At 41.5% G+C, this 23,280-nt stretch overlaps 1 protein-coding gene across 2 annotated transcripts in view; it reads left to right on the forward strand.

Moving 5' to 3' along the window:
* The first annotated feature begins 4,534 nt into the window (after positions 1-4,534).
* SDAD1 (SDA1 domain containing 1) overlaps positions 4,535-23,280 on the forward strand; it is a 40,554-nt gene continuing 21,808 nt past the window's right edge. The window contains exons 1-7 of one of the 2 annotated variants that reach the window (XM_010377104.2): positions 4,535-4,744; positions 14,105-14,209; positions 14,600-14,773; positions 18,085-18,195; positions 21,160-21,231; positions 21,311-21,411; positions 23,055-23,112. In XM_010377104.2, coding sequence (XP_010375406.1) covers positions 14,771-14,773; positions 18,085-18,195; positions 21,160-21,231; positions 21,311-21,411; positions 23,055-23,112 — 345 coding nt within the window. In that variant the 5' untranslated portion in view covers positions 4,535-4,744; positions 14,105-14,209; positions 14,600-14,770. The remainder of the gene's footprint in view (positions 4,745-14,104; positions 14,210-14,599; positions 14,774-18,084; positions 18,196-21,159; positions 21,232-21,310; positions 21,412-23,054; positions 23,113-23,280) is intronic. The other variant, XM_010377102.2, reaches the window with a different exon arrangement.

Genomic DNA, 23,280 nt, shown 5'->3' on the forward strand with positions numbered 1-23,280 from the left:
AACGAAAAAAAGAAAGAAAGAAGAAAGAAAGAAAATACAAGAAAAAATTAAATTAGCTTTAAGAAGGACTAGAATTCTCTATGAGATTTCTGTTAAGTTTGTGGGCAGGTCAAATCATGTAACTTTCCTGTTAACAAGAAAAGCATGAGCTCCCTCTTGTGGCTAATCTAACAGTTTTTTTAAACAATAGGCCAAACATCAAAGCTCACACCTGTAATCCCAACATTTTGAGAGGCTGAGGCGGGAGGATCACTTGAGCCCAGGAGTTTGAGACCAGCCCGGGCAACGTAGTGAGACCCACCCACCCAGCCCCTCATTTCTGCAAAAAAATTTAAAAATTAACCAGGCAGGGTGGTGCACACCTATAGCCCCGGCCACTTGGAAGGCTGAAGCAGGAGGATAGCTTGAACCCAGGAGGTTAAGGTTACAGTGACCCATGAGTGTGCCACTGAACCCAGCCTGAGTGACAGAGCAAGACCCTGTCTCAAGTAATAATAATAATAAAACAATGTATTTTAATCAGAAAAGGGTGAAGACATGACTGGCTTTTCTGAACACAGTCAATATCATTGGTTTCTAATGAGAGAGGTAATAATAAGATCTAGTATCTTAGTATTTGATGAGGCACTCTTCTTGATTTGCGAACAGATGTTTTCTTGTATCCTACATGGCAGAGATCAGAGAGAAAGGAGGCAGGTCTTCTTGTGTCTCTTCTTATAAGGATGATAATCTCATCATGAGGACTCCACCTTAATGAACTAATTACCTCCTAACACCATCCCATTGGAGGTTAGGGTTTCAACATATGAATTTGGGGGTACACAATCATGCAATTCATAACAGCCTTCTATGCCACTGAAGAACTTAACTTTTACTCTGAGTGAGAAGGGAAGCTGGAAGAATAACCTGTTCCATTTAAGGCTCTCTGACCACTACATGGAAATACAGTGTAAGAGGGTAAGGGAAAATGCAGAGAGACCAGTTAAAGGTCAGTTACCAAGTATGTTTCCAGAAGAAGGGAGAGAACAACTGTGTCCAATGTTGCAGGTTAAGAAAAATAATGAAAATTGATGTGATTGGTGATCTTGATAAAAAACAGTTTCAGTAGAATGGTAGAAGCAAAAGATTGATCGGCAGTTTCTTAAAAGTTACACATAAACCTATCATGTTGATCTAGTCATTCTACTCCTAGACATTTACCAAGAGAAATGAACATTTATGTCCACATAGAGACTTGATGGCATGGCATGATGGCTTGAGCCTGTAATCCCAACACTTTGGGAGGCTGAGGGGGGAGGATAATTTGAGGCCAGGAATTCAAGACCAGCCTGGACAACACAGTAGAGACCCTGTCTCTAAAATGTATATATATATTTTTTCTAAATATATATCTATATATGCATATATGTATGTATATACGTGTGTGTGTGTGTGTATATATATATATGAGACAGAGTCTTGCTCTGTGGCCAGGCTGGAGTAGCGCAGGAGCGCGATCTTGGCTCACTGCAACCTCCACCTCCTGGGTTCAAGTGACTCCCCTGCCTCAGCTTCCTGAGTAGCTGGGACTACAGTTGCCCACAACCACGCCCGGCTAATATTTTGTATTTTTTAGTAGAGACGGGGTTTCACCATGTTGGCCAGGATGGTCTCCATCTCCTGACCTTGTGATCCGCCCACCTCAGCCTCCCAAAGTGCTGGGATTACAGGCCTGAGTCATTGGGCCCAGTCAAAAATATATTTTTTTAAAATTAACTGGGCATGGTGTCACACCACCTGTATGTAGCGAGGCTGAGTTTAGGAGTTTAAGGCTGCAATGAGCTATGATCGTGTCACTGCACTCCAACCTTAGTGACAGAGCAACACTCTATCTCTTAAAAAAAAGACTTGAAAATGAATGTTCACAGCCAAAATTGGAAACAACCCAAATATCCAGCAACAAGTGAATGGATAAACAAATTGTGATATGTCTATATGATGGAATATTACTCAGGAATAAAAGCAGTGAACTGTTGAGACATACAACACCATGGATACATTTCAAAATAATTATGCTAAGTGAAAAAAGCTTGACTTCAAATAATAGGTACTGTATGATTCCATTTGTACACAATTCCAGGCAAACACAGACTATCTCTGGTGACAGAAAGCAGATGTGTGTTTGTCTGGGGATGGTGAGGCACAAGGAACCTTTGGGAATGATGGATATAGTCATTATCTTGATTGTGATGATGGTTTTATGGGCACATACATATGTCAAAACTTATCTAATTGTTCACTGGGTAGTTTGTTGTGCATCAATTATATCTTAATAAAGCTGTAAAATAAAAAAATACATTATAATTTTAAAAATAAAGGATAGGATTTCACATGGAAGCAGACATGTGGCCTTAGATACCCAAATTATTTAACATCTTAAAAATATATATTCAGTTAGCCATTCTTACTCTTAGTGTTCTCACTTATCAGAAACAAACCCTGCCTTCCATGCTGCTGGAGGTAAAATGAACTGACCCGTATGCCCTCCTTAGAATAGCAATTAAAGCCTTTCATATCAGGACTATACAACCTCTCCCATCTCATTTTCTTCAGCTCCTTCCCTGCCGCACCCTGCCCTTCCAACCTTTAGTCACACCAAACTTGTGGCTATTGTTTCAATATACCAGACATTTTCAAGTACCTGTATATAGACTTTTTTCTTTTCTTTTTCTTTTTTTTTTATTTTAATTTTTTTTTTTTTTTTTTTTTTTTTTTTTTTTTTGAGACAGGGTCTCATTGTATTGCCCAGGCTGGCGTGCAGTGCTTCACTGGAACCTCAACCTCCTGGGCTCAAGCAACCCTTTTGCTTTGGCCTCCTGAGTAGCTTGGATCACAAGCGTGTGCCACCATGCCTGGCTGATTTTTTAATTTTTTGGTAGAGGTGGAGTCTCACTATATTGCTCAGGTTGGTCTTGAACTACCCGACTCAAGTGGTCCTCCTACCTTGGTTTCCCAAAGTTCTGGGATTACAGGCTTGAGCTACCACACTGAGCCAGATTTTGTTTTGAGAATACTTTTTATGCCCTCACTAAAACAACCTAACCAAAAATATTTAATTTAAATCTATGCTTTTTAAAAAGCTTTTATTGCTTACACTTATTTCTTCACAAGTAACTGATTTGATAATTAATAAATAAGTCATTCTCCAAATGCAGCTGAATAACATGGTTTGTGGAGCATTCTTTATTTTGTGTGCAGGTGTGATTACAGAGTTGTTTTGTTTGGGGCTCATTTTATCATGGTCACAGATGAGGTTGGCATTCTGTAAAATTGCTTTGGTTAAGCAGAACACTATTGTCTGGCTATTTTGCCAGACCAGCAACCAGCTACCAGCTGTTAGGCTATGTTTTTTCTCATGTAGTTACAATCAAGACTGCCTAGATTGAAATCTCATCTTCCTCACAGGCTATGAATTGAGGCAGTCAATCTCCCTGAGCTAGTTTCCTCTTCTGTAAAATGGAGATAACAATAGCACCTATTTTGAGGGCTGTTCTGAGGATTAAACAAGTTAATACAAGTGCTCGGAATAGTGCCTGGCACAGGGTGGGTAATTAGGTTTTTTTCCTCTCTCTCTCTAATTGACAACACCCTACCCATTCATTCAACCCTTATTGATTTTTCACACTTTGAGATTGTAGAAATGTATTCTCCTCTTCGAATTACCATGATCTGAATTAAAAACTCTGGGTGAGGAGAGCTTATAACGATGGTTGAACTTTAACGGATTAATTGCATTTCTTAATGGTCAACATGATCACATTTCATACAGCACTCTTTTCCCTAAGGGTCACGCTAAGTTGAAACAACCAAAACCAAAATGAGAACATATCTAAAATCATACACATTAACTTGTATGACCCTCCTTTCTCTTTTTTCTCCTAAGAGGGAATAGTGCTATCTAGTTTCCATGGTTCTTTTCAGTTTTGTTTTGTTTTTTATACGGAGTTTCGGTCTTGCTGCCCAGGCTGCAGTGCCATGGCGCGATCTCGGCTCACCGCAATCTCCGCCTCCATTATTCAAGCGATTCTCCTGCCTCAGCCTCCCTAGTAGCTGGGATTACAGGCATGCGCCACCACGCCTGGCTGATTTTGTAATTTTAGTAGAGACTGGGTTTCTCCATATTGATCAGGTCGGTCTCGAACTCGCAACCTCAGGCCCGCCTTGGCCTTCCAAACTGCTGGGATTACAGTAGTGAGTTTCTAACTTTAGACAGTGGGATTAAAAATAAACTATTAATCCTCATTTTTGTGCTTCATATGGGTGTCGGGATGATGACATATGCTAATACACGTGAAAAAATTCACATTTCAGATCCTTTCAGAAACGCTGGGAAGTAGTAGTAGCATATGCCCAACGGCGAGGGGCGGGACACTGGTGGCTAGCTCTCCGATATACCACAGAGCATTTTGGCAACGAGAATAATTTTGACATTCTGAGGCTTCCGTAGCATAATTCGCTGTAGGAATCGCTACGGTGTCGCCTGCCTAGCGTCCCAAGTGCTGTTTCCGGTCATACCCGGAAACACGAGTCCAAGCTGTAGCTGGCAGGGATTGCTGGCTGCCGGCCGTCTGAGTTTTATTAAAAGTGCTCGCCGCGACGCTAGTCTGCAGCCAACATGTCCAGCAGAAACAACAACAAGCTGCCCAGCAACCTGCCGCAGTTACAGAATCTGATCAAGCGAGACCCGCCGGCCTACATCGAGGAGGTGGGAGTGCGGCGCAGCAAACGCTAGAGGCCGGATGGTGGATGGTTGAGACGGCAGTGGGGGAAAGCATAAAGTGAGGCTGGGATCCAGGCTCGCCGCCTATTCTGTTAGGTTCAGGGATCCCTCCAGAGGAGAGAAGGGGTTGGGGAAGAGACATGCCTTACGGTTCGTTCCCCACCTCTTGAAAATTTGTTGCCCTTTGGATTTTCTACCTGCCCTGTAGACCCTGCTGCCGCTGAAACACCTTTAAAACCTCATTTTGTTTTAAGATATTTTTCTCCGACCGCACGGAGGTGGAGAGAGAGAGATGGGCCGCACCCAACCACCAACTTCCACTCGGGTTTCTCAGCCTCTTTTCAGAAATCCCAAACTTGAATTAGTCGGTAACCCTTGATGAATCGTATGTTAGAATGCTTTCGATTGACGTCCGTTTCTGAGAGCCGTCTGTGTACCCTGGACTGTGCCCGGAAAGAGTGGGGGTTTCTCAAGCACAAGGGACAGACTCGGGAGCTTAGAATATGTAGTTAAGCCAGGATTCAAACTTACCGGAAACTGGCATGACTCGAATGTCAGATTTTGCTTTGGGAAAAGATTAGATTGAAAAATTAGGCCCTCATTGTGATGGGCGTTGTATACTAACCTTATATAAGTTGTGAACATTAGGTGTGTTTGAACCCAGTACCGACAAAATGAAAGTGGTTTTGATATATTAATCTGACAGGTGCTTCCTTCGGACACCCATTTATCAGACAGGCATTAAACAGGTATCTCTGCTAGGTATTTGCTGCGATTACATGTTTGTGCTTCTACCAGGTTGTGATTTGTTGAATGGCTAACACAATTACTCATTTTTTCATTGCCCTTCTCACTTCCCTCCTCCCCCAAATTTTCACATATAGATATTTTATGAGTGCTATTTATTTATTTATTTATTTATTTTTGAGACGGAGTCTCGCTCTGTCGCCCAGGCTGGAGTGCAGTGGCCGGATCTCAGCTCACTGCAAGCTCCGCCTCCCAGGTTTACACCATTCTCCTGCCCCAGCCTCCCGAGTAGCTGGGACCGCAGGCGCCCACCACTTCGCCCGGCTAGTGTTTTTGTGTGTGTGTGTTTTTTTTAGTAGAGACGGGATTTCACTGTGTTAGCCAGGATGGTCTCGATCTCCTGACCTCGTGTTCCACCCGTCTTGGCCTCCCAAAGTGCTGGGATTACAGGCTTGAGCCACCGTGCCCGGCCTTATGAGTGCTTTTTAACACATGGCAATCTCAGTGGCTTAGGTCACCAGTAGAGAGAGCCTCTCCAAGGATCAAGATAGTGGAAATAAAGAGTAGGAAACAAGTACAAGAAGTTAAGTAACATAGGCAAGACTTTGAGATGCTTAAAGCATTGTATAGCCATTCGCAAAGAAAGTGGTAAGTTGAGAGTCCATATAATTCCGTAAGATGACTCCTACTCCTGACTCTGTTGTTAACCAGTTGTGTAACCGAAGCGGGTTAATCGCTGAGCCTACGTGGGTATTTTAATATGTAAGAAGGGGATAATAACTACCTCTTTAATTCACTTAAGTATATATCCAAAATCACTTATATAATACCTGCTGTGTATTGTTATTCTAGGTAGGCATTGGGGTACAGTAATGAATAAGACAGGTAAGAAAGCATTCTTCTCTTGGACTTACATTCAAGTGAGGGTAGACTTACTATGGTAGAGACTATGAAGAAAGTAAAACTGGATGGGAATAGGTTAGAACTGGAGGCTGCTGGTTTAGACCCTATAAACAGGGAAGGTGGCTCTGCAGTGATGATATTGAGCCAGGCAGGTCAAGAGCATTGTAGGTACAGGGAATAGAAAGTGCAGAAGCTACTGGTGGAAAAGAAGAGAAGAAACCAGTGTAGCTAAAGTGTAGTCAGCATAGAAGAGAGCAGTGGAAGATCATGTAGGAAATGCAGGCAGGGATCAGATTATCCAGAGCCTCCTAGGCCCTGTTAACGAGTTTAGATTTCACTCTGAGTGCCTTGGGGAGTGATTGAAGAGTTTTAAGCAGGAGAGTGACATGATCTGACTTATATTTTTTAAAGAGTGTACTCTGGAAGTTACATGTGGAATGGCTTGTAGAGGAGCAACACTGGAAGCAGGGTAACTAATATAATGGATCTCAGAATAACCAGGCAAGGGATTGTGGTGTCACTGGAATTATGGACAAAGGTTGGTACTGTTCTACATGGAGGTAGTGCTAATAGAGCCTTCTGGTGGAGTGGATGTGGGGGAAAAGGAAAAAAGAAGGAATGAAGGATCACCCAGGTTTTTTATTTGTGTCTAGGTAGATGGTAGTGCCATTTACTGAAGTTCATTCATTTGACAAATGCTGTTGATTACCTGCTATATGCAAGGCACAATGCTGGGCCCTGGGACTACATAATATTGAGCTATACAGATAAAAATTCTATGCTCATTAAATGACATTCGAATAGGGGGTGATAAACAATGACACATAGTATAGTATGTTAAATAATGAAAAGTGCTGTGAAAAAAAGATGATAGGAAAGTACTTATGTATGTTGGGGGTGAGGTGTTTATTGCAGTTTTAAATTGGATAGTTAGGGAAGGTCTTGAGATGGTAATCTTTGAGTGAACACCTGAAGGACAAGGACATGAGGGAGAGCTGTGCATATGTTTAGGAAGAATGATCTAGGCAGAAGGAACAGAAGATATAAAGACCCTGGGGCAGGTATGCCTGGTGGGTTTCAGGAACATAAAGGCCAGTGTGGCTCCAAATGGGGAATGAGGAAAGTGGGTGAACTTGGGATTCTACCTCCCAATGAGATGGAAGCCTTTACAGGGTTTTGAGCAGAAGAATACATGAACCACCTTATATGAGAACAAGATCACTCTGACTTGAGGATAGACTGTTATGTAGGAGGGCAAAGAGAGAAGCAGAGCCACCGCATAAGAAGCTATTGGAATTATCCACAGCAAGAGATGATGCTGGGTTGAGTGGCGCCAGGATGGTGGTAACAGGAGGTAGTAAGAAGGGTGATTAGATCCTGGATTGTGTAGGTAGAGAAAGCCCTGGGGATTCCCAACATTTAGAGGCCAGTGAGTTTCTAAGTAACTGGAAAAAGGGACTGAGAAAGCAGCCAGTGAAGTTAGGAGGAAAACCAGGAGGTGTTCTGGAAGCCGAGTATGAATGTTCCTAAGGGAGGGAGAGCCCAAGCATGTCAGATGCTGATGAATCAAATAAGATGAATACCGAAAGTTGACCACCATTAAATTTAGCAACATGGGACCGGGCACTGTGGCTCACACCTGTAGTCTCAGCACTTTGGGAGTCCGAGGTGGGTGAATCACCTGAGGTCAGGAGTTCAAGACCAGCCTGACCAACATGGCGAAATCTCAGCTCTACTTAAAATATAAAAATTAGCTGGGTATGGTGGCAGGCACCTGTGATCCCAGCTACTCCAGAGGCTGAGGCAGGAGAATTGCTTGAACCCGGGAGGCAGAGGTTGCAGTGAGCCAAGATCGTGCCACTGCACCCTAGCCTAGGCAACAAGAGTGAAACTCCATCTCGAAAAAACAAAACAAAAAATTAGTGACATGGATGTCATTGGCTACCCTGATATGAGCAGTTTGGGAAGAGGAATGGGTGCAAAAATCTGATTACAGAAGGTTTAAAAGCAATTGGAGTATGATTCTATGTATATGAATAGAATATGTCCAGAATAGGTGCATCTATACGGATGGAAAGTAGATTAGTGGTTGCCAGAGTTGAGGGTAAGGGGTATAGGAAATAACTGCTAATGGATTTCTTTTGGTGGTGATGAAAAACTTAACAATTGTACAGCTTGGCAAATATACTGAAGAACTGAATTATACACTTTCAAAGGGTAAATTTTGTGGTATATGAATTATATCTCAATTTAAAGGACTTTTTTAAAAAGGAGGGCAATTAGGCAACATATATGGATATATGGACAACTCTTTAAAGGACTTTTTCTGAAGAGAGAAACGGAGTAGAAGGTACAGGGTAAAGTGGAATCAAGAAAGGATTTTTTTTTTTTTTTTTCCAAGGCAGAGTCTTGCTCTGTTGCCCAGGCCAGAGTTCAGTGATGTGATCATGGCTCACTGCAGCTTCAACCTCCTGGGCTCAAGCAATCCTCCCACCTCAGCCTCCTGGGTAGCTGGGACCACAAGTGTGCAACCACCATTCCCAGCAGATTTTTTTGTAGAGATGAGATCTTGCTATGTTGCCCAGGCTGGTCTCCAAGCTGAAACCATGCAGTCTTTCTGCCTCAGCCTCCGAAAGTGCTGGGATTACAGGCATGAGCCACCATGCCCAACTAAGAAAGGTTTTTTTCATTTTGTTTTGTTTTGTTTTGTTTGTTTGTTTGTTTGTTTTTAAGATGGCAGAAAGAACAGCATATCTGTATACTGATGGGGCAAAACCTATTGAGGCAGGAAATGGGAGGTGGGAACTAGTGAAGCAAAGACCTTGATTGAGTGACATTACAGGGTTTAGAATCTAATGCATAACTGGAGGAGCTAGCCTTAGATGGTGGCCTGATAGCTTTTGTAATAGGAAAGTAAAGTATATGGGCACAGGAGAAGATGGGTAGTTGAATGGAAATTATTCTCAGATTGCTTATACTCCTAGTGAAATTGGAGATAAGATCATCTGCTGAGAATGAGGACAGGGAAGAAGTGAGGTTTGAGGACAGAATGCAAAGTACGAAATGGTTGTCCAGAAAAGTGGGAAAGTGAAGGGACTAGAGAAATGTAATCAGATTGCTGGAGTACATACAAGGCTTATTTGAGGTTTGTAGTTACGAATTTATGCCTATAGTCCCAGCTAATTGGAAGGCTAGGGCAGTTGGATTGATTAAACCCAGGAGTTTGATGCTGCATTGAGCCATGATAGCACCGCTGCACAGAAACCTGGGCAACAGAGCAAGACCTTGGCTCTAAAAAAAAAAAAATTAGGACGGGCGCGGTGGCTCAAGCCTGTAATCCCAGCACTTTGGGAGGCCGAGACGGGCGGATCACGAGGTCAGGAGATTGAGATCATCCTGGCTAACACGGTGAAACCCCGTCTCTACTAAACAAAATACAAAAAGCTAGCTGGGCGAGGTGGCGGGCGTCTGTAGTCCCAGCTACTCGGGAGGCTGAGGCAGGAGAATGGCCTAAACCCGGAAGGCGGAGCGTGCAGTGAGCTGAGATCCGGCCACTGCACTCCAGTCCGGGCGACAGAGCGAGACTCCGTCTCAAAATAAATAAATAAATAAATAAAATAAAATAATTAAAATGAAAAAATAAAATGACACCAGTTAGCCGATTTTCTCCAATGATGTTCAGCTCTGGGAGCGTAGCTGTAGAGAAGGAAAGCACAGGGTGGGCATTTTACCAAATGGGTATAATGCCAAGAGAAATGGGCAAGTGAGTGGAAGTATATTCATGAAGGTGATTATAATGATTGATCATGGAATTGAAGCTGGATGAGCAGGGAAGTTGGGGCGGGGGTTAGTTAGGTGCAGTGGAAAGGTAGTAGGCTCAGTGGACTATGGATTCTGATGAGATTGAAGGATCGTTGGAGTTTGGAAAATAGGAGATGTGGTTGGAGAGGAATATACCTCTGATTGAGATTATGGAGTTGTAATATAGTTATTGGTAATGACAACAATTAGGGCGTGACCATGGAAGTGAGTGCTAAGATACAGTAAGTTCAAGATAATTAGAGGAGGAGAAGTCAGGGTAATGAGGGGCCAGGTAGAAGTCAGGTAATGAGGATTGGAAAGATCCTCCATGTGGATACGAAATCTCCAAGTATTATAACAGGAATTGTGATAGAGGGTGAGAAGACAGTGAGCAAAGAGCTGAAATGTTCAAGGAATGTGAGGATAACCCTAGTCTTTAGATGACTACAGGGAGGAATAGTGGGTCTTGTGGCATAAGGTTCAAAGCTGGGGGTGAAGACGGTTAAGGAGGAGAAAGGATGTTAATCTGGAGGGATATGAGTGCTCTGGAAGTTGCATTGATGAACAGGGAGGATGCCTACTGACTCATCCATGCTGGGAGAAAGAAACGATGTAGCAGTGTGTCAGGAGAAAACCACTGTTCCCATAGAGCATCCGAATGACTGGGCTGTTTAAAAGAGATTTAGATGCCTTGGCCCCACCCCAAGAGTTTCAGGATTCTAGTGGTATGAGGATTAGAGTGAGGGGGGATGAGGGATGGCCAGGGAATACTGGACTCTTGTGGTGACTGATGCACATAAAGGGTGTAATGAGATTAGTCCTGATCATCTCAAGGCAGGTAAATAGTGTTAGCTGGGCCATGGGTGGGGTGGGGGAAGAAATGGGGTGAGGATTTTGTCAGGAGCGTGAGGAGTTCTGCAGCCCTCTCCTCACTCCTATTCAGTGGAGGTATGGGGTCAAGAGAGAAGTGGTTCTGTCTGAAGCATGTAGGGACTTGACTTCTGTTCTTAGAAGAAGCTAGAGGCCTGGCAGTTTTGTTGGGGAAATCAAGTTGTTTTTTGACCATGCTAAGTTTACGATGTCTGTTTAGACACCTAAACAGAGATGTCAGAGGGGTGACTGGATATGTGAATTGGGAGTTCACTGGACCAGGTAGGGATGATGAGAAAGAGTGATTGTGTGTGTATCACATAATTTAAAGACATGGACTATGTATGGGTGGAGAGTAGTTAGCTGTAAGGCATGAAACTGTGGAACTGAGGCCTGGTGAATTCCACCATTTGATTATCAGGTGGCTGGTACGACTAAACATAAGTAAATGAGTTGATGTACATAAGAAGCTTAGCACATAACAAGTGCTGAATAAGTGGAAGCTATTATTATTTCCATGTGTCTACTGCTATTGGCTGTTAACACATCCTGTCTAGAACTCTAGCATACAGTTTTACTTGATATTTAAAAGAAAAGGGGAGCGAGGTGCTCTGCCTCACACCTGTAATCCCAGCACTTTGGGAGGCTGAGGTGAGAGGATCACTTGAGGCCAGGAGTTTGAGTCCAGCCTGGGCAACATATAGAGACCCCGTCTCTACAAAAAATAAAAATGAGAAATCAGCCGGGCGTGGTGGTGAACGTCTGTGGTCCCAGCTACTTAGGGGGCTGAGGCAGGAGGACCTCTTAAGCCCAGAAGTTTGAGGAGGCAGTGAGCTATGATTGTGCCACTGCACTCCAGCTTGGGTGACAGAGACCTAGTTTTTTTTTTTTTTTTTTTTAAGGTACCAAAACAGATATATAGATCAATAGAACAGAACAGAGGCTTCAGAAATAACGCCACACATCTACAACCATCTGATCTTTGACAAACCTGACAAAAACAAGCAATGGGGAAAGGATTCCCTATTTAATAAAACGTGTTGGGAAAACTGGCTAGCCATTTGCAGAAAGCTGAAACTGAACCCCTTCCTTACACCTTATACAAAAATTAAATCAAGATGGATTAAAGACTTAAATGTAAGACCTAAAACCATAAAAACCTAGAAGAAAACCTAGGCTACTACCATTCAGGACATAGGCACGGGCAAGACTTCATGAGTAAAACACCAAAAGCAATGGCAACAAAAGCCAAAATTGACAAATGGGATCTAATTAAGCTAAAGAGCTTCTGCAAGCAAAATAAACTATCATCAGAGTGAATAAGCAACCTGTAGAATGGGAGAAAATTTTTGCAATCTGTCCATCTGACAAAGGGCTAATATCCAGAATCTACAGGGAACTTAAACAAATTTACAAGAAAAAAAACAAACAACCCCATCAAAAAGTGGGTGAAGGATCTGAACAGACCCTTCTCAAAAGAAGACATTTATGCGACCAACAAACACATGAAAAAAAGCTCATCAGCACTGGTCGTTAGAGAAATGCAAATCAAAACCACTATGAGATACCATCTCATGCCAGTTAGAATGACAATCATTAAAACATCAGGAAACAGCAGATGCTGAAGAAAATGTGGAGAAATAGGAATGCTTTTACACTGTTGGTGGGAGTGTAAATTAGTTTAACCATTGTGGAAGACAGTGTGGCGATTCCTCAAGGATCTAGAACCAGAAATACCATTTGACCCAGCAATCCCATTACTGGGTATATACCCAAAGGATTATAAATCATTCTACTATAAAGACACATGCACTTGTATGTTTATTGTGGCACTATTCACAATAACAAAGACTTGGAACCAACCCAAATACCCATCAGTGATAGACTAGATAAAGAAAATGTGGCACATATACACCATGGAATACTATGCAGCCATAAAAAGGGATGAGTTCATGTCCTTTGCAGGGACATAGATGAAGTTGGAAACCATCATTCTCAGCAAACTGTCACAAGGACAGAAAACCAAACACCGCATGTTCTCATTCATAACTGGGAGTTGAACAGTGAGGACGCATGGGCACAGGGAGGGGAACATCACACATTGGGGCCTATCAGGGTCGGGCCCTGTTTATGTTAGCATTAGGGAGGGATAGCATTAGGAGAAATACCTAATGTAGATGGCAGGTTGATGGGTGCAGCAAACCACCATGGCACATATATACCTACGTAACAAACCTGCATGTTCTGCACATGTATCCCAAAACTTAAAAGTATAATTTAAGAAAAGGGGTGAGGGGGATTTTGACTAGAGAGCTTCATGTACTTGAGATATAATTTATATTTCTGACCTGTTATTTTTCTGCTGATTTGAGTGCTCTGCATACATGGACGTGGTAGTAGGGGTCATTTATTTTTATTTTTATTTTGTGAGACAGAATGTCTCTGTTGCCTAGGCTGGAGTGCAGTGGCATGATCATAGCTCACTGCAGTCTCGACCTCCCTGGGCTCAAGTGATTATCCCATTTCAGCCTGTTGAGTACCTGGGATTACAGATGCACACCACCACACCCTGCTAATTTTTGTATTTTTTGTAGAGACAGGGTCTCCCTGTGTTACCCAGTTTGGTCTCGAACTCCTGGGCTCAAGTGATCCACCCACTTTGGCCCCCCAGAGTGCTGGGATTACAGGTGTGAGCCACTACACCCAGCAGTAGGGATCATTTAGATAGTAACTGGCAGAACAGGGCTACAGTCTGAATTTTGGGATTTATGCTTCTCTGTTCTTACACCATGCTGCCTAAACTTGTAATGATAATTCTAAGGAAAGGGTCTTTAGATTATCTGTGATGTGCTCAGGTCTTTAAAAAGTGCACTTTGAAGAATGCAGATAAGGCAAAAGGAGTGTTTTTATATACTTTTGTAATATGTTTTTCTCCATGTGATTGTCAACAGTTTCTCCTAAGAATTTCTGCACTGAGAAAGTCATGTAATAGAATGTGACAAACTTAAATTTATTTTTCTACAGTTTCTACAGCAGTATAATCACTACAAATCCAATGTGGAGATTTTCAAATTGCAACCAAATAAACCCAGCAAAGAACTAGCAGAGCTGGTGATGTTTATGGCACAGGTAAGAATACAATTTCTTAAATAAAGACCGGTGTTACACACAGTTTGCCAAATATTTTTTCACTAATACTCAACCTTATTCCACTCTGGAATGGGAACTTAATTAAAATATGTTTCTAACTTTCCCTTTTTGCAAATTTTATTTTCTCCCTATCATGAGTTAGAGAATGTCACTAAATCTTTTTGCAGAACTAACCAGGACAAAACTTTAAGACTGTTTTTTTTTCTTCTTCAAATTCATCATAAAAGCAGGTACTAAATCATATCATAAATATTACTAAGACTAGAGAAGCTATAATAAGTGTTGGAGAAATTAACACGTAGAAGGAAAAGAAGGTTGTTTGAAACCATCTACTTCTATGAAACATAGCCTTTTACTCTCCTTTTGCAGAACATCCTAAATGTGTGCATCTGAATTATAGGAGAGAAAGAGAGAAACTTCAGAAGAGCCTTTGCTTTGTTACAGATTAGTCACTGCTACCCAGAGTATCTAAGTAATTTTCCTCAAGAGGTGAAAGATCTTCTCTCCTGCAATCATACCGTATTGGATCCAGATCTTCGAATGGTAGGACCAGTAGTTGGATGAATAAATTGTGCTGTGTTCATGTGTGCTGCGTTCATATATATTTAAATGAGAACAGCCTCTCTGCTAATTTTCTTTGGAAAATGTAAATTATTATATCCTTTCCTAAAAATCCTTCTATGGTTTCTCATGTATAGTTAGAGTAGAACAGAAACTTAATAACCTGGCTCAAAGGTGCCTGCATCATCTGCTTCTTGCCTGTGTTTCTGATCTCCTATTGTTTTCAGCTACACTGTGATCTTTCTATTCTTCCAGCACACTAACCCTACAGGATGTTCTTTAACCTTTTGAGTAGATGATTTCTTCTAGTCATTCAAATCTCATATGCATGAAGAATCCTAATTACAATTTGTCATTTTTATAATGCTTAAATTAGTAAACTTATCCATTAGACAGTCAGTTTGAGCATTTCATCATTGTTCCTTTAGTGGTTGAGGTTGAGTCCTGGCTGACATTCCCTTTACCAGGCCCGTGTACCTGTTTGCCCTGCTTGTTGTGAATGTCAGCTACTGGTGGCCCTCAGCCGCCCTTTCTCTGGAACATTGTCCTCAGCTAAATCGGAGTCCTAGTGCCTGGGAGATGTCCTCCTACCCTAGTAGCCTACAGCCCATTATCATGTGGTACAAAAGCCCAGCCTATTACCTCAGGGTGGCTCTGACTCCATTGCAGGTTGTGCTCCAGTGCTTTCCTGTGATGGGACTAAAGCTAATCTCCAGTCAAGGACACATCCTTGCTTTGCTTTGCTTGTCTCTGCACTATCCTCCTTCCTTCACTTCCTTTCTGAGATCATACCCCCAACAAATCACTTGTAATAAATCAGTCTCTGATTCTAGGGAACCCAACCTAAGACACTTCCAAATTTAATATGTCTGCTTTTCAAACCTCTTTACAGCAGATAAGTACACAAATATGATCAGAAAACTTGCTAATATCCTGTAGCAAAACTTGTAGAAATGCCAAGTCTTTAGATTAATCTTTGTTTTCCATTAGATTTTCTCAGGTTTTTTTCTATTTCTATCATTTTTGTACTACTATAGAATTTTAGTAATTTGATTAGGCCAAAAAGGAAAAGAATACCATCTCATACAAGCCAAGGTTGCAGGTTCTGGATTGTCAACTGATTGACACTCAGGTGGTACATGGGACCTGGCAGCACAGCCCAAGGGACTCCAAACTTGAACCCCTAGTCTAAAGGCTTTTACCGATGTCACGTTACTCTTGAAGTCCTTGTAGCTCATAGAGATTTGATATTTCGGGTATAGAGACTTAATGGCTTTCCATGTAATTAGGATTTAAGTTTTATTTTCCTGGCGGTACCCCACCAAACTGGTCTGTGGGGATTATTAAATTAATAAATGTGCCAGGTGTGCCTGTAGTCCCGGCTTCTCAGGAGGCTGAGGCAGGAGGATTGCTTGAGGTCAGGAGTTTGAGCCTGAGGTGTGATATGCGCGTGCCTGTGAATAGCCACTACACTGCAGCCTAGGCAACATAACGAGACCTCGCCTCTATAAATTTTTTTAAAAATGGAAAAAAATGTGTATGTGTATTTCTTTATAGTGCTTTATGATGATTAGTAGGTTTTTAAAAAATAATGGATATTTCCTTTGCCTGGAGATAAAGGATTGAGTCTGTATAGTTAGCATTGCTCTTTAGAGGAAGCGTTGAACACACTGGAAGAAGCTCTTTTTAATTGGTTATTGGGATAACCACCAATTCTTGTCAGCCACTGTGCTTTCTTTCTACCTGGTGTATTTGCTATTTTTCCAAGACTTTTTGAGTCATTCCCAAGTTTTTGTTCACTCTGTCCTGCTTACACAGATAGAAACATTGTGGGGTTTTTCTGGAAGAAATGAAATAGCCATATGTGGTAATTCTTACCTACTTAAATAAACAAAAATCAAGTTATATGTATTCCTTTGACATTGTAACTACCTTTTATGTACTTTAAAACTTTTTTTGAGCATTATTATTTTCATTACTTTATGTTCAGATTGTCACCACCTGGCCGGGGGGAGCTTCTTAGTCCTTTTAGCAATTTCTCTGATTTTTAAAATTTATTTTATTTTTTTATTTTTATTTTATTTTATTTTTTAGACAGAGTCTCTCACTCAGCTGCCTGGCTGGTACAATCTTAGCTCACTGCAGCCTCAAGCTTCTGGGCTCAAGCAGTCCTCCCACCTCAGCATTCCAAGTAGCTGGGACCACAAGGCGTGTGCCACCACACGCTCTTTGTAGAGACAAGGTCTCACTACATTGCCCAGGTTGATCTTGAACTCCTGACCTCAAGTGATTCTCCCACCTCAGCCTCCCAAAGTGCTGAGATTATGGGTGTGGGCCACCATGCCCAGCCTTGCCCCTGTTTTTGAAAGCATCCTTGAATTCTGGCAGAAATAGTTCCAAATTCATTCTTACCATTTTTCTTGCCCCAAGGCTTGGAATCAACTGTTCTTCAAGGATTGTATTTCATCTAATGAAGGAGAACATTCGAGGCCAAAATTTGGATGATAGGGCTACATGTAAGAATTGGTGTTAAGCAAGAGTGCCACTACTGCTGGGCACTTCAGCTCATGCCTGTAATCCCAGCTACTTAGGAGGCTGAAGTAGGAGCATCATTTGAGGAGTTTCCAGGAGTTTGAAACCAGCCTAGGCAACATAATGAGACTCTATCTCTTAACAATAGAAAAAATAATAATAATAATAATAACTGAGTACCTACAGTCCTGGCTAATCAGGAAGCTGAAGCAAGATTGCTTGAGCTCAAGAGTTCAAGACTAGCCTAGGCGATATAGCGAGACCTGTCTCAAAAAAAAAAAGGCATGGGGGAGAAGTGCAACAACTGCTGTTGGGCCATTCTTAGTGCTAATGGTACGTCAAAAGAATGCCTCGTGAGGTCACAAACTCGCATTGATTATTCCAATTTAGTGTATTATGTTGTTATCCCACCTGTCTTTATGGTTTCAGGGTTTTACCATATGGTGACACGACAAAGAGGTCTTACTTGACCTCCCTGTGGCCCTCCCTCAGTCACTATTTATCAATTACGTAAACCTGTTTACTTCCTGCATGACACTTATTTTCTTAGATCCCACTTTTTATGTGCTTACTTGACTTGTCTGTCCTCTGTTCTGTTCTATCCCCAGTGTAGGCTCCATGAAGGCAGAGACTGACTGTTCTGAATCCTACAATAGTGTCTAGTTAGTAAAAGACATTAAGGTCTTGGGACATATATGCTCTATTTTCTCACCTTGTTAACTTTACCATTGTCTTATGGTATGTTTTTTTTCCTTCCCGAGACATTTTGCAAAGCTTTGATCTTGCTGAGAAATAAGAATCTCATCAATCCATCAAGCCTGCTAGAACTCTTCTTTGAACTTCTGCGTTGCCATGATAAGCTTCTGCGAAAGGTAAAGAGCAATAAAAATATTTCCCTGCATCTTCCTTGAGGCAACATAAGATTTTGTTGTCTCTTGAATTATCGATGCTTTACATTGTTGGATACAGTTAAGAATTACTTTAACAGAAAAAAAAACAACCATGTGTGCATGCAGTATGGTGTTAATAGCCAGTATTTATTGAGTGCATACTTTGTGCCAGGCACCATTCTCAGAGCTTTTGTGTATTTACTCATTTACTCACAAAGCCCTATGAGAGAGGGATCCTCATTATTATTATTCTTACTTTGCAGATGAAAAGGCTGAGGTTAGGCCGGGCGCGGTGGCTCAAGCCTGTAATCCCAGCACTTTGGGAGGCCGAGACGGGCGGATCACGAGGTCAGGAGATCGAGACCATCCTGGCTAACACGGTGAAACCCCGTCTCTACTAAAAAATACAAAAAAACTAGCCGGGCCACGTGACGGGCGCCTGTAGTCCCAGCTACTCGGGAGGCTGAGGCAGGAGAATGGCGTAAACCCAGGAGGGGGAGCTTGCAGTGAGCTGAGATCTGGCCACTGCACTCCAGCCTGGGCAGCAGAGCGAGACTCCGTCTCAAAAAAAAAAGAAAAGGCTGAGGTTAAAGAGAGATAGAGTAACTTGCCCACTCTCACACTGCTTCTTAGTGGTGGGATTAGATATAAGCCCAGGCTCTGGTTCCAGAACCCAAGCCTTTTACTACTGCACCATACTGGCTGGCCAAATCAGGACATTGGTACTCACAGCTATAACTGGCCCACTCCCCCACAAAAAACTCTTTTGTTGTTATTAACATTTTCCTACGAATTTGCATTTGCTTATATAACACTAGAAGCTGAAGATTTATGAAAGAAATTTAAGATGGAAAAAGTTGGCTGGACACTGGCTCACATCTGTAATACCAGCATTTTGGGAGGCTGAGGTGGGAGGATCACTTGAGGCGAGGAGTTTGAGACCAGCCTGGGCAACATAGAAAGACCCCTTCTGTATTTAAAGAAAAAAAGGAAAGAAAAACTTAAGTTTACATTAATTAATTTAAAATTTTTTTCAAAGTATTAAGAGACTACCACTGTTTTATTTTAGCAGTTGTATTCTTGGTCTAATGTAGGGGCCAGGCCTACAGGGTTTGTGGGTTTTTCTCCTCATGTGCGGAGACAAGAGATCGTAGAAATAAAGACACAAGACAAAGAGATAGAAGAAAAGACAGCTGGGCTCGGGGGACCACTACCACCAAGACATAGAGACCGGTAGTGGCCCTGGATGCCAGGCTGCGCTGGTATTTATTGGATACAAGGCAAGGGGGCAGGGTAAGGAGTGTGAGCCATCTCCAATGATAGGTAAGGTCACATGAGTCATATTTCCGCTGGACAGGGGTTCCTTCCCTATTTGGCAGCCAAGGCGGAGAGAGGAGACAGCTTACGCCATTACTTCTGCGTTTCAGAGACTTTTAGTACTTTCACTAATTCTGCTACTGCTATCTGAAAGGCGGAGCCAGGTGTACAGAGTGGAACATGAAAGTGGACCAGGAGCCTGATGCTGAAGCACAGCATCACAGGGGGACGGTTAGGCCTCCGGATGACTGCAGGCAGGCCTGACTGATGTCAGGCCCTCTACAAGACGTGGCGGACCAGTCATATCTAACTCTCCTGGGGAAAGGGAGACTCCCTTTCCCAGTCTGCTAAGTAATGGGTGCCTTTTCTAGGCACTGACGCTACTGCTAGACCAAGGTCCACTAGGTAGGTAACAGGCATCTTCCCAGACGCTGGTGTTACCGCTAGACCAAGGAGCCCTCTAGTGACCCTGTCCAGGCATAACAGAAGGCTCACACTCTTGTCTTCTGGTCACTTCTCACCATGTCCCTTCAGCTCCTATCTCTGTATGGCCTGGTTTTTCCTAGGTTATAATTGTAGAGCAAAGATTATTATAATACTGGAATAAAGAGTAATGCTACAAACTAATCATTAATATTATTCATAAGTAATCATATCTATAAGCTATGTCTAGTACAGCTGTTCTTATTATATATATTTTCCTCATTATACTGGAACAGCTCGTGCCCTCGGTCTCTTACCTCGGCACCTGGGTGGCTTGCCACCTGCAGTCTAATTTGTGGAATAAAAGTGGTCCATGGGAGCATGGTGTGGGCACCAGTGATATGTGCATTCGCAGTATTTTCCTACATGCAGTTAGGTGCTTGGTAAATTGGAGCATTTTTTTTAGTAACACTTTTATTGAGATATAATTTACATAAAATTCATCCACTTAAAGTATACAATTCAGTGCTTTTTAGTGTATTGACAGAGTGGTACAACCATCACCACAATCAATTTTTGAACATTTGTCACCCCCAAAAGAAACTCTATTCCAAGTAACAGTTAATCCCGTTCCTCATCCCTTTTAGCTCTAGGTAATCACCAGTTTACTTTGGGTCACTATAGATTTGTGTGTTTTGGAAATTTTATGTAAGTGGAGTCATACAATATGTGGTAGTGACTAGATTCTCTCACTTAGCATAATGTTTTCAAGATTCATTCATATTGTAGCCCATATCAGTACTTTATTCCTTTTCGTTGCCAAATAATATTCCATTGTGTAGATATAACACATTTTGTTTATCCATTCATCAGTTAATGGAAACTTAAGTTATTTCCACTTTTTGGCCACTACGAATAAGGCTGCTATGAACGTTTGTATGAACACTGATGTTTTCATTTTCTTGGATATATACCTAGGAGAATTGTGCTGTATTACATGAAACTCCATGTTTAACCTCTTGAGGACAAATTTGCTTTGCTTTGTAGTTGCTTTTTTGTTTGTCTGCTTGGTTTGGGTTTCTTCTGTGATAGAATGAAAAATAGGTAAAATTAAGTCATCCTGTATTTTCATACTGTTCTCCAAATATAGCAAGGTTAAAAATGTTGGTTAGGTTTAATGTATATGTTTTTGTTTCTTTTGCTCAGACTTTATACACACATATTGTGACTGATATCAAGAATATAAACGCAAAACACAAGAACAATAAAGTGAATGTAGTAAGTACTCTTCTGTTTTCCATTTTTGCAGCATTGTACCATCAGTGTATTAAGTCTTCTTTCTCCTCCTTTTCTTCAGGTATTGCAAAATTTCATGTACACCATGTTAAGAGATAGCAATGCAACCGCAGCCAAGATGTCTTTAGATGTAATGATTGAACTCTACAGAAGGAACATTTGGTAGTGTATATATATTTGTCTTATGAGAAGTAGACTCTTTTTTCATTTATAATTAATACAGAGCACATATACAAATACTTTTCTTGAGTTTGAGCTCTTTAATATACCTCTGTCATAGATTGAAGTTGGAAGTAAAAATAGAGGCAATTCAAATGACTAATAACATTGGTTATCATTTCTTGAGCATCTACTGAGGTTGGGCACGTTGATAGGACATCACTTAGAACAGCTTGAGAACAGCAGATATAGCTTATCTGGAATTATCCCCATTTTATAGGTAATGACATGGAAGTTCTTAGAGTTAGTAAAAGTTTAGGTATTAAGAGGCAGAGCTGAAATTCAAACCCAGATCTAACTGACTCCAAAATCTGAGCTCTCTCTTCTGCTACTCTGAAGATTTTCAAGTCAGTTCATCCTATTTATATAAAATATCATGCCTCATATACTTCAGTTTGTTGATACAGTGTCCCCAACTCATTTCTTTTGCTTTTCTTATTGACTTATTTTTTTACTATAAAAGTAATATTCATTACAGCAGAAAATTTGGAGAAATTTAAAAAGTGGTTTTAATCAATTACTGTTAGTATTTATGGTATTTCCACCCAGTCTTTTGTTTAATGTGAATTTTTAAATATGGTTGAAATTTTTCTATATTATAGTTTTTATTTATTTATTTGTTTATTTTTTATTTTTTAATTAAATTATTTTATTTATTTATTTATTTATTTTTTGAGAAACTCTTGCTCTGTCACCAGGCTGGAGTGCAGTGGCATGATCTGGGCTCACTGTAACCTTCACCTCCTGGGTTCAAGCGATTTCGCTGCCTCAGCCTCCTGAGTAGCTGGGACTACAGGCACGCACCACCACGCTTGGCTAATTATTTTTGTATTTTAGTAGAGACGGGGTTTCACCATGTTGGCCAGGATGGTCTCGATCACCTGACCTCATGGTCCACCTGCCTTGGCCTCCCAAAGCCCTGGGATTACAGACGTGAGCCACTGTGCCCAGCCTATATATTATAGTTTTTAAATTCTCGATTATTATTGTTTTTTGTTTGTTTTTTTGAGACAAAGTCTTGGTCTGTTGTCCAGGCTGGAGTACAATGGTGTGATCTTGGCTCACTGCAACCTCTGCCTCCTGAGTTGAAGCAGTTCTCGTGCCTCAGCCTCCCAAGTAGCTGGAATTACAGGCACGCACCACCATGCCCAGCTAATTTTTTTGTATTTTTAGTAGAGATGGGATTTCACTATGTTGATCAGGTTGGACCTGAACTCTTCTTGGCCTCCAGTGATCTGCCTGCCTTGGCCCTCCAAAGTGCCGGGATTATAGGCACAAGCCACTGTCCCAGACCTTCTCAGTATTTTTTTTTTTCTTCACTTGACTAGCTTCCTATGTCATTAAAAATTCTTTAAATACTCCATGTTAATGGCTGCAAGTTTTGTCATAAATCTGGGCTAAAATCTAATGAAATGTTTTACTTGTGGTTGACTAATTTAGCAACCCATATCTTTTTGAAATATGACAGTTGGGAATTCTGGTATGTCACAGACATTTGTTATATTATTCATTTTGTGCCGTTGTCTGTGCTATGAAATACAGTAGAATGAAAATTTACTTAAAAAGCATTCATTGTCTTCCCCCAGGAATGATGCCAAAACTGTCAATGTTATCACAACTGCATGTTTCTCTAAGGTCACCAAGGTGAGCGCCCGTAGGGCTGTGTGTAAGCTCTGTCTGTGGGTGGTCTGCTTTCTGCACGCAGTTAGAAGAAAGCAGCACTCAGCATAAACTGCATGCCTGCATACCAGGCATGCAGTGATGTGCCAACGTGCAGTTTATGTTAAGTGATGCTTTCTTGGTTCCTATACT

Source organism: Rhinopithecus roxellana, chromosome 2 (assembly GCF_007565055.1).
Source record: "Rhinopithecus roxellana isolate Shanxi Qingling chromosome 2, ASM756505v1, whole genome shotgun sequence".
Lineage (NCBI taxonomy): Eukaryota > Metazoa > Chordata > Mammalia > Primates > Cercopithecidae > Rhinopithecus > Rhinopithecus roxellana.